Here is an 18,682-nt window from a genome sequence, read left to right on the forward strand (position 1 = left end):
CAGACCGTCTCCTCGTTCGAGTCCGTCTCACGTTGTTTCCTCACGAGCCGCAACGGCGGTCACTGCTGCTGCACGGCTCGAGCGCGTGTATGCGTGTGCGCGCGCACGCGTGTGTGTGCGTGAGTGTGTGCGCGCGTGTGTGTGTGTGTGTGTGTGTGTGTGTGTGGGAGGTTGCGCGGCAGCTGATTGGTCCACAAACCTGGAAACGTGTGACGTCACAGCCGTACCTGCCAGAGAAGAACTGGAGGCAGAGCTGAGGGAAGGTGACGATTGATACTGCGGCGTGTGTGTGTGTGTGTGTGTGTGTGTGTGTGTGTGTGTGTGTGTGTGTGTGTGTGTGTGTGTTGTTCCTAGACAAGACTGAAACATTGTTGCAAAGTTCTGCTCTCACGTTCGACTGATGATCGTTTAATTAGTGTTTAATTGTTTCACGTTTCAATTAAAAACACTGTCGTTCTGCTCGTCATCTTCCAGGTCACGTGACCGTGTATTGGATCATATTAGTATATAAACTGATGAAGGTCCGGTCGTTTTTGATATTTATAATATAACAATATTTAATATTCACATAATAAAACAACTTTGTTGAATAAAATCTCCCCGGTAACAGATTCTAGTTCACGTCTCTTAAATATCTATATTTTATGTTTATATATAAACTGGCTGGTTCAGATACTGATCAGTCCTGTTAGGTAAACAATGAGAACACTATTGATCCTGATCACATTGATCCTGATCCCCATATTGATCCTGATCACCATATTGATCCTGATCACATTGATCCTGATCACCATATTGATCCAGATCATATTGATCCTGATCACATTGATCCTGATCACCATATTGATCCAGATCACATTGATCCTGATCACATTGATCCTGATCACCATATTGATCCTGATCACATTGATCCTGATCACCATATTGATCCAGATCACATTGATCCTGATCACCATATTGATCCTGATCACATTGATCCTGATCACCATATTGATCCAGATCACATTGATCCTGATCACCATATTGATCCAGATCATATTGATCCTGATCACATTGATCCTGATCACCATATTGATCCAGATCATATTGATCCTGATCACATTGATCCTGATCACCATATTGATCCTGATCATCATATTGATCCAGATCATATTGATCCAGATCCCCATATTGATCCTGATCATTTTGATCCTGATCATATTGATTTTGAGCGACATTCTGATATTTTGTTTCAGTTTGACTTTTTTTCATGGATTTTCCCTTTTTTCTTAATTTCATTCAGTTTTTAAACATTTTTCTAGTTTTTACAGTCGAGTGTCACCACACACACACACACACACACACACACACACACACACACACACACACACACACACACACACACACACACACACACACACACACACACACACACACACACACACACACACACACACACACACACAACACACACACTGAAACTCAACTCACTTGAGGAAATGTAATTGGGTTTATTTAAAAAAATACAAAAAAACATTTACAAAAACAAAGCAACAGTTCTGACCACCGTGGTCCGGGTCTCCAGTGGTCCTGGTCTCCAGTGGTCCTAGGCTCCAGTGGTCCTGGGCTCCAGTGGTCCGGGTCTCCAGTGGTCCGGGTCCCGGTCTAGGAGGTGGTGGGGGGGATCCTCCTCCACAGGCCTCCACACAGACAGTTCTTGATCCAGCGCTGCTCCCACTGCTTCATGGCGCTGGTGGTGTTGGGCGACCGCAGCATGGTCACACAGCCACACCTGAGGGGGCGGGGCCACACCGTGATGTCAGAGGGAGGGGGCGGGGCCACACCGTGATGTCAGAGGGATGGGGCTTCGGATGGACACATGACACCGCAGGGGGCGGAGCCACACGGTCACATGACAACATGTTACCGGGGCCTCCTGCCCCTACCACAGGGGGCGGGGCCTCCTGGTGACACCACAGGGGGCGGGGCCTCCTGGCGCCCCCACAGGGTGACGGGGACTCACCTGGTGCAGGCCTTGCTCTCCTCGGTGGGCCGGACCCCCATGTGGACACAACGCAGGTGGTCCATCTTCTGGGAGCCGGGACTCCTGCAAACACAGGAACCGGGTCAGGACCTGGACCAGGATCTAAACCAGGAGACCTGGATCTAGGGAACCTGCTTGTTGTTGTTGTTGTTGTTTACACACAACGCTTCAAGAGAACCTTCTGGAAACTTTAGCGTTTTCATTTCCGCACGGCAAAATAAACTTTGTCAAACTGAGTCCAGAAGTTTCTCTGGGAACGTCGGAACCGAAAAACCACCGTGTTCCACTTTACCTGGAACCACGTCAACAACACTGGAACCGTTACCATGGAAACAAAACTCTACGTGAACAACAACACTGAAAACGTTACCATGGAAACAAAACTCTACGTGAACAACAACACTGGAACCGTTACCATGGAAACAAAACTCTACGTGAACAACAACACTGGAAACGTTTCCATGGAAACAAAACTCTACGTGAACAACAACACTGGAACCGTTACCATGGAAACAAAACTCTACGTGAACAACAACACTGGAACCGTTACCATGGAAACAAAACTCTACGTGAACAACAACACTGGAAACGTTACCATGGAAACAAAACTCTACGTGAACAACAACACTGGAACCGTTACCATGGAAACAAAACTCTACGTGAACAACAACACTGGAACCGCTACCATGGAAACAAAACTCTACGTGAACAACAACACTGAAAATGTTACCATGGAGACGCAAAAACAAGGTTATTGGTTTACCTGCTGAAGACGTCCAGCGGGGCGGCGGCAGCGGCCCCTCCGGCCCCGGCGGTGGCGGCGGTCCCGGGCAGCGACGACGGCTTCCCGAACTGCAGCCTGAGCGGCAGTTTGCCCTGCAGCCTCACGATGGCGCCGTCGTTCACCGGCAGCCAATCCAGAGCCGGAACCAGCAGCTGGCTGGGCAGCAGGCAGCACTCGTCTATCAGGGACTCGTCCGGGTCCTGAGGCGGAGACTCGTCTCGCGCTGGCAGAGACACGACCACAACGTCAGGAGGACAAGGCCACGCCCACAACATCAGGAAGACAAGGCCACGCCCACAACGTCAGACAGGCCACGCCCACCACATCATGAGGACAAGGTCACGCCCACAACGTCAGGAGGACAGGCCACACCCACTAACGCCTTTTACCGAAATGACACACCTCTGATCCATGTTCCCGAAATAACCTATAGATAGTTCAGCCTGTAGTTCAGTCTGTAGTTCAGCCTGTAGTCCAGCCTGTAGTTCAGCCTGTAGTTCAGTCTGTAGTTCAGTCTGTAGTTCAGCCTGTAGTTCAGCCTGTAGTTCAGCCTGTAGTTCAGTCTGTAGTTCAGCCTGTAGTTCAGTCTGTAGTCCAGTCTGTAGTCCAGTCTGTAGTTCAGCCTGTAGTTCAGCCTGTAGTTCAGCCTGTAGTCCAGTCTGTAGTCCAGCCTGTAGTCCAGCCTGTAGTTCAGCCTGTAGTTCAGTCTGTAGTTCAGCCTGTAGTTCAGCCTGTAGTTCAGCCTGTAGTTCAGCCTGTAGTTCAGTCTGTAGTTCAGTCTGTAGTTCAGCCTGTAGTTCAGTCTGTAGTCCAGTCTGTAGTTCAGTCTGTAGTTCAGCCTGTAGTTCAGCCTGTAGTCCAGCCTGTAGTTCAGCCTGTAGTTCAGCCTGTAGTTCAGTCTGTAGTTCAGCCTGTAGTCCAGCCTGTAGTCCAGCCTGTAGTCCAGCCTGTAGTCCAGCCTGTAGTCCAGCCTGTAGTCCAGCCTGTAGTTCAGCCTGTAGTTCAGTCTGTAGTTCAGCCTGTAGTTCAGCCTGTAGTTCAGCCTGTAGTTCAGCCTGTAGTTCAGCCTGTAGTTCAGCCTGTAGTCCAGTCTGTAGTCCAGTCTGTAGTTCAGTCTGTAGTTCAGTCTGTAGTTCAGTCTGTAGTTCAGCCTGTAGTTCAGCCTGTAGTCCAGCCTGTAGTTCAGCCTGTAGTTCAGCCTGTAGTTCAGTCTGTAGTTCAGCCTGTAGTTCAGTCTGTAGTTCAGTCTGTAGTTCAGTCTGTAGTTCAGTCCGTAGTTCAGCCTGTAGTTCAGTCTGTAGTTCAGCCTGTAGTTCAGTCTGTAGTTCAGTCTGTAGTTCAGTCTGTAGTTCAGTCTGTAGTTCAGTCCGTAGTTCAGCCTGTAGTTCAGCCTGTAGTTCAGTCTGTAGTTCAGTCTGTAGTTCAGCCTGTAGTTCAGCCTGTAGTCCAGTCTGTAGTTCAGCCTGTAGTTCAGTCTGTAGTTCAGTCTGTAGTTCAGTCTGTAGTTCAGCCTGTAGTTCAGCCTGTAGTCCAGCCTGTAGTCCAGCCTGTAGTCCAGCCTGTAGTTCAGCCTGTAGTTCAGTCTGTAGTTCAGTCTGTAGTTCCGTCTGTAGTTCAGTCTGTAGTTCAGTCTGTAGTTCAGCCTGTAGTTCAGTCTGTAGTTCAGCCTGTAGTCCAGCCTGTAGTCCAGCCTGTAGTCCAGCCTGTAGTTCAGCCTGTAGTTCAGTCTGTAGTTCAGTCTGTAGTTCAGCCTGTAGTTCAGCCTGTAGTCCAGTCTGTAGTTCAGCCTGTAGTTCAGTCTGTAGTTCAGTCTGTAGTTCAGCCTGTAGTTCAGCCTGTAGTCCAGTCTGTAGTTCAGCCTGTAGTTCAGTCTGTAGTTCAGTCTGTAGTTCAGTCTGTAGTTCAGCCTGTAGTTCAGTCTGTAGTCCAGTCTGTAGTCCAGCCTGTAGTCCAGCCTGTAGTCCAGCCTGTAGTCCAGCCTGTAGTCCAGCCTGTAGTTCAGCCTGTAGTTCAGCCTGTAGTTCAGTCTGTAGTTCAGTCTGTAGTTCAGCCTGTAGTTCAGCCTGTAGTTCAGTCTGTAGTTCAGCCTGTAGTCCAGCCTGTAGTTCAGCCTGTAGTTCAGTCTGTAGTTCAGCCTGTAGTCCAGCCTGTAGTCCAGCCTGTAGTCCAGCCTGTAGTCCAGCCTGTAGTTCAGCCTGTAGTCCAGTCTGTAGTTCAGCCTGTAGTTCAGTCTGTAGTTCAGTCTGTAGTTCAGTCTGTAGTTCAGCCTGTAGTTCAGTCTGTAGTTCAGCCTGTAGTCCAGCCTGTAGTCCAGCCTGTAGTCCAGCCTGTAGTTCAGCCTGTAGTCCAGCCTGTAGTTCAGCCTGTAGTTCAGTCTGTAGTTCAGTCTGTAGTTCAGTCTGTAGTTCAGCCTGTAGTTCAGTCTGTAGTTCAGTCTGTAGTTCAGTCGGGACGTTGATGCTCCTTCGTCACCAAAAACAGTTTTAATGTAAACAAAAAGCTCAAACTGCTGAAACGTTAAAAAACTAAACGTTTTCACCAGAACCAGGACGAGAACCCGGACCAGGACCAGGACCCGGACCAGGACCCGGACCAGGACCAGGACCAGGACCAGGACCCGGACCAGGACCAGGACCAGGACCAGGACTCACAGCAGAGCCAGAGGCGGGTCAGCAGGCGGAACAGCAGCTGCAGACTGTCCTGGGTGTCGGAGGTGGCGGTGAAGGACGGCAGGCAGCCCGGCTTCAACAGGCCCCAGATCCGGATCATGACCAGCAGCTCCCTCAGGAGACCCAGAGAGGACCCGTCCCTCATGAAGCCCAGCCCGGGACGGACCGCCGAGCCCTGAGGACACAAGCACAACCTGGTGGAACCTGGTACAACCTGGTACAACCTGGTACAACCTGGTGGAACCTGGTAGAACCTGGTAACTAAGGTTAGGAACTAGTTAGAACCAGTTAAGGCCGGTTCCTCCTCTATAAGAACAAGAAGAAAATTGGGCAGTGCAGGGTAACTGAAGTGGTTCAGGGTACACTGTAACACTGTAACACACAGTGTTACAGTGTGTTACACTCTGTTACTGTGTGTTACAGTAACAGAGTGTAACACACAGTAACAGAGTGTAACACACAGTAACAGTGTGTGTTACAGTGTGTTACACTCTGTTACTGTGTGTTACAGTGTGTTACACTCTGTTACTGTGTGTTACACTCTGTTACTGTAACACACAGTAACAGAGTGTAACACACAGTAACACACACTGTTACTGTGTGTTACACTCTGTTACTGTGTGTTACAGTAACAGAGTGTAACACACAGTAACAGAGTGTAACACACTGTAACACACAGTAACAGAGTGTAACACACTGTAACACACACACAGCACCTGGTTGGGCAGGTTGGCCAGCAGGTACAGGACGAAGTCTCCGACCCACTGGATGAGCTGCTGCAGCGACTGGAGCGGCGGACCGTCCAACACGAACTCCTCCGTCTTCAGGTTGATCATCACCTTGTCGATGTCTGGACAACGTCAACAACAACTTCTGTCAAAATGGGCTGTTTTTGTTTACAAAAAGCTCCACGGTTACATGTGGCCGTAGCTAGTGGTGGCGGCAGTAGCTAGTGGCGGCGGCAGTAGCTAGTGGCGGCGGCAGTAGCTAGTGGCGCTAGCTCGTGGCGGCGGCAGTAGCTAGTGGTGGCGACAGTAGCTAGTGGCGGTAGCTCGTGGCGGCGGCAGTAGCTAGTGGCGGTAGCTAGTGGTGGCGACAGTAGCTAGTGGCGGCGGCAGTAGCTAGTGGCAGTGGCAGTAGCTAGTGGCGGTAGCTAGTGGTGGCGACAGTAGCTAGTGGCGGCAGCAGTAGCTAGTGGCGGTAGCTAGTGGTGGCGACAGTAGCTAGTGGCGGCGGCAGTAGCTAGTGGCAGTGGCAGTAGCTAGTGGCGGTAGCTAGTGGTGGCGACAGTAGCTAGTGGCGACAGCAGTAGCTAGTGGCGGTAGCTAGTGGTGGCGACAGTAGCTAGTGGCGGCGGCAGTAGCTAGTGGCAGTGGCAGTAGCTAGTGGCGGCGGCAGTAGCTAGTGGCGGTAGCTAGTGGTGGCGGCAGTAGCTAGTGGCGGCGGCAGTAGCTAGTGGCGCTAGCTCGTGGCGGCGGCAGTAGCTAGTGGTGGCGACAGTAGCTAGTGGCGGTAGCTCGTGGCGGCGGCAGTAGCTAGTGGCGGTAGCTAGTGGTGGCGACAGTAGCTAGTGGCGGCGGCAGTAGCTAGTGGCAGTGGCAGTAGCTAGTGGCGGTAGCTAGTGGTGGCGACAGTAGCTAGTGGCGGCAGCAGTAGCTAGTGGCGGTAGCTAGTGGTGGCGACAGTAGCTAGTGGCGGCGGCAGTAGCTAGTGGCGGCGGCAGTAGCTAGTGGCGGTAGCTAGTGGTGGCGACAGTAGCTAGTGGCGACAGCAGTAGCTAGTGGCGGTAGCTAGTGGTGGCGACAGTAGCTAGTGGCGGCGGCAGTAGCTAGTGGCAGTGGCAGTAGCTAGTGGCGGCGGCAGTAGCTAGTGGCGGTAGCTAGTGGTGGCGACAGTAGCTAGTGGCGGCGGTGTTCTTTGGGTGTCAGTGGTAGCTCGTGGCGAGGGTGTTGTTGGAGTGACGGTGGTAGCTAGCGGCGGTGGCAGCTAGCAGTGTTGTTGGAGTGACGGTGGCAGCTAGCGGCGGTGCTGTTGGACCTACCGGTGTCGGTGTTCTTGGCGCAGATCTCGCTCAGCCGGTCTCCGGGACTCTTGTCCGGCGTGTTGAGGACGTGCGGCCGCAGCAGCGACTTCAGCGTGGAGCTGACGGCCATCAGCAGCAGCTTGGCGTGGAAGTCGCAGGCCCGCGCCGCCGTGGCGGCCGACAGCTTGCAGAGCGACGCCTTGACGGCCACGATGCGCGTGGCCAGCACCTGCTGCAGCGCCTGGTTCTGCCGCATGTACTCCTCGTGCAGCTTCTCCACCAGGTTGTGCACCATCCCCGGCTGCACGTGCAGCAGCACGTCCCACCAGTCGTACCCCGTCACCATGCAGTACTCCAGCAGGAACAGCAGGTGGCGCAGCGTCGTGTTCATGTCCAGCACCTGGCCCATGGAGGGGGACACCCGCAGCATGTGGAGCTGGGGGAGGGGGGGGGGCGAGGAGGTTACCATGGCAACAGATTAAACAGAGAAGAGGTTACCATGGCAACAGATATAACAGAGAAGAGGAGGTTACCATGGCCAGATATATTACAAAGAGGTTACCATGGCAACAGATCAAACAGAGAAGAGGAGGTTACCATGGCAACAGATATAACAGAGAAGAGGAGGTTACCATGGCAACAAATCAAACAGAAAAGAGGAGGTCACCATGGCAACAGATCCAACAGAGAAGAGGAGGTTACCATGGCAACATATCCAACAGAGAAGCGGCGGTCACCATGGCAACAGATCAAACAGAAAAGAGGAGGTTACCGTGGCAACAGATCAAACAGAAAAGAGGAGGTTACCGTGGCAACAGATCAAGCAGAGAAGAAGAGGTTACCGTGGCAACAGATCAAACAGAGAAGAGGAGGTTATCATGGCAACAAATCCAACAGAGAAGAGGAGGTCACCATGGCAACAGATCAAAGGAGACGTGTGTGTGTGTGTGTGTGTCACCTTGCCCTGGTTGTCCACTCCGGCCAGGGCCAGCGAGGTCCAGGAGAACTGCAGGGCCTTGAAGTGCAGACCCGTTCCGGATCCCGGTCCGGGACCCGGTCTGGTCCTCTTGAGGGGAGGGGGCTCCTCGGGGGAGGGGGAGCCGTAGAAAACCCCCATGGTGTGCAGAGAGAGACGGTGCAGGACCTGGATGCTTCCGTCCTGGAAGGACAGGGCCAGGCCTGCAGAGACAGGGACACACACCAACACACACTAGCAGTAAATACACACTCTGTGTGTATATGTGTGTTTGTGTGTGTGTGTGTGTGTGTGTGTGTGAGTCTCACCCAGGCCGGGACAGAACTTGGTGTCTGTCGCCACCTTCAGGTCGGTGTTGGAGATGGAGATGGGCAGTTTGGGCAGAGCCACGGCAGAAACCCTCTCCAGCTCGTTGGTGGTGGTCAGGATCCTCCACTTCAGGATGGTGGGCTGCTTCTCCCCCACTGGACACAACCACACCCAGCCTCACATCCTCACCCCACACCGAGCACCTCAGGACCGGGACCGGGACCGGGACCGGGACTCACCCACTGGGGACCGGTGCTGGAAGATGTTGTTGACAGGAAGTCCCTCCTTCCTCAGAGACCAGCACTCCACGATGCTCCCGCTCTGATTGGACGCCACCAGGAGGACCTGGAGGACCAGGAAGAAGCCGGTCTAAGTGCTGGACCTGCTGGACCTGGTGGACCTGGTGGACCCGGCGGCCATGACGGCGCGGGACATGGAGGACGGACGACGTTGGACCTGCTGCTTTCATCCACTAACTTTACTGCTCTGAGGAACGTTACAGGAAATCACTTTCTAACTCTTCCACCTCCGTCAGCCTCCATCACCACCTGGACTAAACTACATCCATACTTATATTAGATCATATATTTCATCTGGCATATTGCATGTACATATACATATATTTATACATGTGCAAGTACACTATTACCATTGTATTATTATTATTATTACTGATATATATATATATATATATATATTGTTATTTTATTGCTACCATTATTAGTAGTACTATACACGAGTATTATACACTATTACACATTGTTATTATGTGTATTATTGTTATTATTATTATATAATGCTACTTCTAATGGCTCTGCCACTGCACCTTACTATTTATTATCTTGCTTTGATCTCCTGTTATTTCTAAGTGCCCAAGTTCTGTTCTGTGTTTTACTTTATGTCTTATACACAGATATTGTTATATTTTACTTTTATTTCTATTCTATTGTATTTTATAATATTCGTATGTACCAGATTGCTGCAACAAAACAATTTCCCTTCGGGGATGAATAAAGTCATTATCTATCTATCTATCTATCTAACTTTACTGCTGTAGAAAAATGTCGGATGAATATTTTTTTTTTTGCATAAATCTGTTAAACAACCTCCTGAACAGCTTCTGAATTCTGACTAATATTTTGCACTGCTCTGTTATTTTATATTTTATTTTATTTTATTCTACTTTCTTGTGTATATACTTATTTATTTATGTATGTCGGCACCGGGGTAGACGGCAAAGTAAGAATTTCATTACACTGTGAAACTTGCTTTTACTGTGGAAATGACAAATAAAACACCTTGAACCTTGAACTTTGATCAAAACTACCAATTTGTTTTGGTTTTTTTTTAATTAAGCATTTAAATTCCAATTTAAACTTGACAGCAGTAAAAGTTAGTGGATGAAAACCTCCAGCCTCTCGAACCAAATGTTTTAAATTGTATGTAAAAGTAAAGTTCCTGAGCCGCGCAGTGGAAGTTCTGGTGGATTAAGAGGAAACACTGACCCCCGGTGGCTGAAGGAGGAACTACACCAACAAAACACTTGTAGTTTCTCTAATAATCAAAATGTGTCAGTGGAAGTTCCAGGACGACGTTTCTCTTTATTCTCTTCAGTCTGAAGGAAGAAGAATCTACATTTTAACATTTTAACGTTGTTCTTCACAGCAGGAAGTCCAGTTTTATCAACTGTTTGTTTTAGGCCTCGAATAAACAAAATAACATTAGAATATAATAATAAACAGCTTTTTGCTGTCGAGCTGAAATAAATGTGACAAATATTCAGATTGGAGTCGTCACACATACTGTAATACTACTACTGTAATACTACCACTGCAAGAGTACTACTGTCATACTACTACTGTAATACTACTACTGTCATAGTACTACTGTAAAACTACTAATGCAAGAGTACTACCTACTGTCATACTACTACCTACTGTCATAGTACTACTGTAATACTACTACTACCATAGTACTACATACTGCCATACTACTACTGTAATACTACTACTGTAATACTACTACTGCAAGAGTACTACCTACTGTCATACTACTACCTACTGTCATAGTACTACTGTAATACTACTACTACCATAGTACTACATACTGCCATACTACTACCTACTGTCATAGTACTACCTCCTGTCATACTACTACTGCCATACTACTACTGTAATACTACTACTGTAATACTACTACTGCAAGAGTACTACCTACTGTCATAGTACTACTGTAATACTACTACTACCATAGTACTACCTACTGTCATACTACTACCTACTGTCATAGTACTACTGCCCTACTACTACTACCATAGTACTACCTACTGTCATACTACTACCTACTGTCATAGTACTACTGCCCTACTACTACTACCATAGTACTACCTACTGTCATACTACTACCTACTGTCATAGTACTACTGCCCTACTACTACTACCTACTGCCATACTACTACCTACTGCCATAGCACTACTGCCCTACTACTACTAGATACTGCCATACTACTACCTACTGTCATAGTACTACTGCCCTACTACTACTACCATAGTACTACCTACTGTCATACTACTACCTACTGTCATAGTACTACTGCCCTACTACTACTACCATAGTACTACCTACTGCCATACTACTACCTACTGCCATAGTACTACTGCCCTACTACTACTAGATACTGCCATACTACTACCTACTGTCATAGTACTACTGCCCTACTACTACTAGATACTGCCATACTACTACCTACTGTCATAGTACTACTGCCCTACTACTACTACCTACTGCCATACTACTACCTACTGTCATAGTACTACTGCCCTACTACTACTACCTACTGCCATACTACTACCTACTGTCATAGTACTACTATAATACTACTACTACCATACTACTACTGCCATAGTACTACTGCAGGATATCTCGGAGCCTCCCTGTCAGCCCTGGTTGCTAGGGTGGACGTGGTGGTTGCCGTGGTGGTTGCCGTGGTTACCTGCTCGGAGTTCTCCCGGGTGAGGAACTTGAGGTGGGTGACGGTGGGGTACTTGTCCCTCCGCAGGGGGTCGGTGGTGCAGCGCAGGAAGAGGGAGGGCAGCAGCTCCGTGTCGATACGGCACTTCTCACTGACCACACTGACCACCACCTGGAGACAGGGGGCGGAGCCTCAGGGGGCGGAGCCTCAGGGGAGCACTGGACAGGGGGCGGAGTCTCAGGGGGCGGAGCCTCAGGGGAGCACTGGACAGGGGGCGGAGCCTCGCCTCAGAACAAGAACTGGGGGGCGGAGCCTCACCTTATAGAACTGGACAAGGGGGGGCGGAGCCTCACCGTGTAGAACTGGACCAGGGGGGGCGGAGCCTCACCTTGTAGAACTGGACCAGGGGGGGCGGAGCCTCACCTCATAGAACTGGACCAGGGGGGGGCGGAGCCTCACCTCATAGAACTGGACCAGGGGGGGTGGAGCCTCACCTTGTAGAACTGGACCAGGGGGGGTGGAGCCTCACCTTGTAGAACTGGACCGGGGGGGCGGAGCCTCACCTTGTAGAACTGGACCAGGGGGGGCGGAGCCTCACCTCATAGAACTGGACCAGGGGGGGGCGGAGCCTCACCTTGTAGAACTGGACCAGGGGGGGCGGAGCCTCACCTCATAGAACTGGACCAGGGGGGGGCGGAGCCTCACCTCATAGAACTGGACCAGGGGGGGGCGGAGCCTCACCTTGTAGAACTGGACCAGGGGGGGCGGAGCCTCACCTCATAGAACTGGACCAGGGGGGGGCGGAGCCTCACCTCATAGAACTGGACCAGGGGGGGCGGAGCCTCACCTTGTAGAACTGGACCGGAGACGAGCTGGAGCCGTCCGTCGCCGCCACCACGATGTTCCCGCCGCCGGTGAAGGCGATGTCGGCCAGCGCCACGCGGCCGCGCAGCCGGCACAGGCTCTCGCTGGCGGTCAGCAGGGCGCCGCCCGGCTTCAGCAGCGACACGGTGACCAGGCCGCTGACCGTCACCGCCAGCCAGCCCTCCATCGGCTTCCCGCCGAACAGCGTGAGCGACGGCGAGAACTTCACCCGGGAGAACTTCTCGCCGAAGTTGGTGGAGCCGGACTGCGGGACGGGGACGGGGACGGGGACGGGGACGGGGGGGGGACACGACACTTAGTCAGAGCCGAGGCGCTTCCCCCGCGCCGGTGGTGGTGGTGGTTGCCGTGGTTACCATCTCCACGTGCAGCGCCAGCTTGACGCCGTTGTGCAGCCAGCTCAGCGCCACGATGGGGTCGCCGTCCAGAGAGCTGCTGAGGACGAGCGTCCAGCGGTTCACCAGGTGGTCCACCGCCGCCCAGCAGCGGATCTGACCGTCGCCGTCCGCCGACAGGAGGCGGGACCCTGCACACAACGCCACACACACACACTGTAACCAATACACACCTCACACACACTGTAACCAATACACACCTCACACACACTGTAGCAATACACACACACTGTAACCAATACACACCTCACACACACTGTAGCAATACACACCTCACACACACTGTAGCAATACACACACACTGTAACCAATACACACCTCACACACACTGTAACCAATACACACCTCACACACACTGTAGCAATACACACACACTGTAACCAATACACACCTCACACACACTGTAGCAATACACACCTCACACACACTGTAGCAATACACACACACTGTAACCAATACACACCTCACACACACTGTAACCAATACACACCTCACACACACTGTAGCAATACACACACACTGTAACCAATACACACCTCACACACACTGTAACCAATACACACCTCACACACACTGTAGCAATACACACACACTGTAACCAATACACACCTCACACACACTGTAGCAATACACACCTCACACACACTGTAGCAATACACACACACTGTAACCAATACACACCTCACACACACTGTAACCAATACACACCTCACACACACTGTAGCAATACACACACACTGTAACCAATACACACCTCACACACACTGTAGCAATACACACCTCACACACACTGTAGCAATACACACACACTGTAACCAATACACACCTCACACACACACACTGTAACCAATACACACCTCACACACACTGCAGCAATACACACACACTGTAACCAATACACACCTCACACACACTGTAACCAATACACACCTCACACACACTGTAGCAATACACACACACTGTAACCAATACACACCTCACACACACACACTGTAACCAATACACACCTCACACACACTGCAGCAATAAACACACACTGTAACCAACACACACCTCACACACACACACTGTAGCCAATACACACCTCACACACACTGTAACCAATACACACCTCACACACACTGTAGCCAATATACACCTCACACACACTGTAGCAATACACACCTCACACACACTGTAGCAATACACACCTCACACACACTGTAGCAATACACACCTCACACACACTGTAGCAATACACACCTCACACACACTGTAGCAATACACACCTCACACACACTGTAACCAATACACACCTCACACACACTGTAGCAATACACACCTCACACACACTGTAGCAATACACACCTCACACACACTGTAGCAATACACACCTCACACACACTGTAGCCAACACACACCTCACACACACTGTAACCAATACACACACACTGTAGCCAATACACACCTCACACACACACACACTGTAGCAATACACACACACTGTAACCAATACACACACACTGTAACCAATACACACCTCACACACACACACTGTAACCAATACACACCTCACACACACTGCAGCAATACACACACACTGTAACCAACACACACCTCACACACACACACTGTAGCCAATACACACCTCACACACACTGTAACCAATACACACCTCACACACACTGTAGCAATACACACCTCACACACACTGTAGCAATACACACACACTGTAACCAATACACACCTCACACACACTGTAACCAATACACACCTCACACACACTGTAGCAATACACACACACTGTAACCAATACACACCTCACACACACTGTAGCAATACACACCTCACACACACTGTAGCAATACACACACACTGTAACCAATACACACCTCACACACACTGTAACCAATACACACCTCACACACACTGTAGCAATACACACACACTGTAACCAATACACACCTCACACACACTGTAGCAATACACACCTCACACACACTGTAGCAATACACACACACTGTAACCAATACACACCTCACACACACACACTGTAACCAATACACACCTCACACACACTGCAGCAATACACACACACTGTAACCAATACACACCTCACACACACTGTAACCAATACACACCTCACACACACTGTAGCAATACACACACACTGTAACCAATACACACCTCACACACACACACTGTAACCAATACACACCTCACACACACTGCAGCAATAAACACACACTGTAACCAACACACACCTCACACACACACACTGTAGCCAATACACACCTCACACACACTGTAACCAATACACACCTCACACACACTGTAGCCAATATACACCTCACACACACTGTAGCAATACACACCTCACACACACTGTAGCAATACACACCTCACACACACTGTAGCAATACACACCTCACACACACTGTAGCAATACACACCTCACACACACTGTAGCAATACACACCTCACACACACTGTAACCAATACACACCTCACACACACTGTAGCAATACACACCTCACACACACTGTAGCAATACACACCTCACACACACTGTAGCAATACACACCTCACACACACTGTAGCCAACACACACCTCACACACACTGTAACCAATACACACACACTGTAGCCAATACACACCTCACACACACACACACTGTAGCAATACACACACACTGTAACCAATACACACACACTGTAACCAATACACACCTCACACACACACACTGTAACCAATACACACCTCACACACACTGCAGCAATACACACACACTGTAACCAACACACACCTCACACACACACACTGTAGCCAATACACACCTCACACACACTGTAGCCAATATACACCTCACACACACTGTAGCCAATATACACCTCACACACACTGTAGCAATACACACCTCACACACACTGTAGCAATACACACCTCACACACACTGTAGCAATACACACCTCACACACACTGTAGCAATACACACCTCACACACACTGTAGCAATACACACCTCACACACACTGTAGCCAATACACACCTCACACACACTGTAGCAATACACACCTCACACACACTGTAGCCAATACACACCTCACACACACTGTAGCCAATACACACCTCACACACACTGTAGCAATACACACCTCACACACACTGTAGCAATACACACCTCACACACACTGTAGCAATACACACCTCACACACACTGTAACCAATACACACCTCACACACACTGTAGCAATACACACCTCACACACACTGTAGCAATACACACCTCACACACACTGTAACCAATACACACCTCACACACACTGTAGCCAATACACACCTCACACACACTGTAGCAATACACACCTCACACACACTGTAGCCAATACACACCTCACACACACTGTAGCAATACACACCTCACACACACTGTAGCAATACACACCTCACACACACTGTAGCAATACACACCTCACACACACTGTAGCAATACACACCTCACACACACTGTAGCCAATACACACCTCACACACACTGTAACCAATACACACCTCACACACACTGTAACCAATACACACCTCACACACACTGTAACCAATACACACCTCACACACACACACTGTAGCCAACACACACCTCACACACACTGTAACCAATACACACACACTGTAGCCAATACACACCTCACACACACACACACTGTAGCAATACACACACAGTAACCAATACACACACACTGTAACCAATACACCCCTCACACACACACACACATGGAGGAGCCTGAGCCTTTTTTTTTTTTTATTACTCCATTAATTTATGTTTATTTTATAATTGCTTGATGTTATGATTGTGGTGTAACAACGTCAAATATGAACTGGACGTAGTCCGGGAAGTGAACTACAGACCCCTACAGGATCCTGCCCACTGACCTGATTGGTCCCACTCCAGACAGGAAATGACATCATCGTGTCCAGAGTTGATGGAGAAAACGTCCCAGGGATGCTCCGTGTCCAGGATGTGGATCATGTGACTCACATCTAGAGTCAGACACACGAGTCAGGAGGGTCAGGGGTCAGGGGTCAGGGGTCAGGAGGGTCAGGGGTCAGGAGGATCGGGGGTCAGCAGACCTTTGTTGTGCTGGTCCTGGTTCTTGAGGTCGGTGCTGAAGGCCAGCAGGTTCCTGCAGGACCAGGAACAAACCAGGGGGACGGAGGGACAGTGGCTGGGCTGAGGACGCTTCTCCCACTCACACACATAGGCCAGCTCCATCTGCAGAGACACCACCCACTGTAGACGAGTCACTGTGGACGAGTCCCTGTAGACGAGTCACTGTGGACGACTTGCTGTAGATGAGTCGCCGAACAACTCAATGTAGACAAGGCACTGAACGACCCGCTATGGAGGAGTCGCCGAACGACCCGCTGTAGACGAGTCGCCGAACGACCCGCTGTAGACGAGTCGCCGAACGACCCGCTGTAGACGAGGCACTGAACGACTCGCTGTAGACGAGTCTTCGAACGACCCGCTGTAGACGAGTCGCCGAACGACCCGCTGTAGACGAGTCGCCGAACGACCCGCTGTAGACGAGTCGCCGAACGACCCGCTGTAGACGAGTCGCCGAACGACCCGCTGTAGACGAGTCGCCGAACGACCCGCTGTAGACGAGTCGCCGAACGACTCGCTGTAGACGAGTCGCCGAACGACTCGCTGTAGACGAGTCGCCGAACGACTCGCTGTAGACGAGTCGCCGAACGACTCGCTGTAGACGAGTCTCCGAACGACTCCCTGGGGAAACTGAGTGACTGATGGTCAGAGACCAGAAACTTTATCGTCACTATGAAAGTTTTTGCTGGAAAACGGACGATCAAAATACTCAAGCAAGTTTCATGTTTACACGTTTTGAAATGAAAACGGAAACGTTTTGCTCGTCCGTTTTCCTTTGTGATACATTGATTGATACACTTGTGCTGAAGTTATAAGAATGAATGAATGAATGAATGAATGAATGAATTGATCCCTCGCAGGACTCCATTCAAAAATCGCATCATTTATACCGCTTTATCCCCAGAACTCGAGCTTCTCTGCGCTCAAACTCCACGCCGTATTTTAGCGCACTTCTCCCGGGTCACAGCGCGGCTGCTCGTCGGTAACCAGCTGGTAGAGTTTAGTTACGGTGGTTAGTTATAGTCGTCGTGGGTTAACTCACCGTGCGCTTCCTATGGCGAAGGTAAAAAACGATGAAAAATCAGCCAGTTTAAAGATGCAGCAGGATGAAGCTCAAAACTCATGGATGGAAACTTTTAGCTGGTTTTGTTATAAAAAAAAAAAAAAAATGAAGAAAAAGAAGGTTTTCGGGAGAGATAGCTGTTAGCCAGTTAGCTTTCATGTCTGAAAACAACACAGTCTGAGGTGAGGACCCCGCAGGGCTCATAGCTGTCCCGAAGAATGCCTGACTGTAAAACTCATCGGTTCCGTGATGCAGTGTCGCCGCCATATTGGATGAGGCACCTCGCTCTCCAGTCGCACCAGAGTCAACGGGAGTTACGCAGAACGAGCGACATTGTCCGTGTTTTGTTCACAAAAACTTAAAGAAAGCTGAAGAGAGTGAACCTTCCTCACTATTTCTCTGGGAATTAACCTCCGTTTGATGACGTGAGTCTTTAATTATGTA

The 18,682-nt window shown here is 50.0% G+C and overlaps 1 protein-coding gene across 2 annotated transcripts; it reads right to left on the reverse strand.

Annotated features, from left to right (window-relative positions):
* Positions 1-1,535: 1,535 nt before the first annotated feature.
* Positions 1,536-18,365, reverse strand: med16 (mediator complex subunit 16). 2 transcript variants are annotated; one of them, XM_080506723.1, is made up of 15 exons: positions 18,218-18,365; positions 17,139-17,280; positions 16,941-17,048; positions 12,994-13,163; positions 12,603-12,884; positions 11,777-11,926; positions 9,024-9,129; positions 8,784-8,939; positions 8,458-8,678; positions 7,518-7,935; positions 6,193-6,326; positions 5,459-5,651; positions 2,787-3,030; positions 2,003-2,086; positions 1,536-1,771 (listed from the first exon to the last, which is right to left on the reverse strand). In XM_080506723.1, exons 2-15 carry the CDS (start codon positions 17,278-17,280, stop codon positions 1,645-1,647), a joined length of 2,535 nt encoding a protein of 844 aa, XP_080362849.1. In that variant the 5' UTR covers positions 18,218-18,365; the 3' UTR covers positions 1,536-1,644. The 2 variants fall into 2 exon arrangements, with proteins under 2 accessions (XP_080362849.1, XP_080362850.1); XM_080506724.1 differs by having other exon boundaries at positions 1,633-1,771; positions 2,003-2,070.
* Between the last annotated feature and the right edge of the window lie 317 nt (positions 18,366-18,682).

This window comes from Blennius ocellaris, assembly GCF_963422515.1.
Source record: "Blennius ocellaris genome assembly, chromosome: 12".
Lineage (NCBI taxonomy): Eukaryota > Metazoa > Chordata > Actinopteri > Blenniiformes > Blenniidae > Blennius > Blennius ocellaris.

Coding starts and splice junctions, on each gene's coding strand:
- med16 (XM_080506723.1), bottom strand. CDS start 17,280: ATGGAGCTGGCCTATGTGTGTGAGTGGGAGAAGCGTCCTCAGCCCAGC. Junction 13,164..16,940: donor TCTGGAGTGGGACCAATCAG/GTCAGTGGGCAG, acceptor CGTTGTGTGCAG/GGTCCCGCCTCCTGTCGGCG. Junction 8,679..8,783: donor CAAGTTCTGTCCCGGCCTGG/GTGAGACTCACA, acceptor CTGTCTCTGCAG/GCCTGGCCCTGTCCTTCCAG.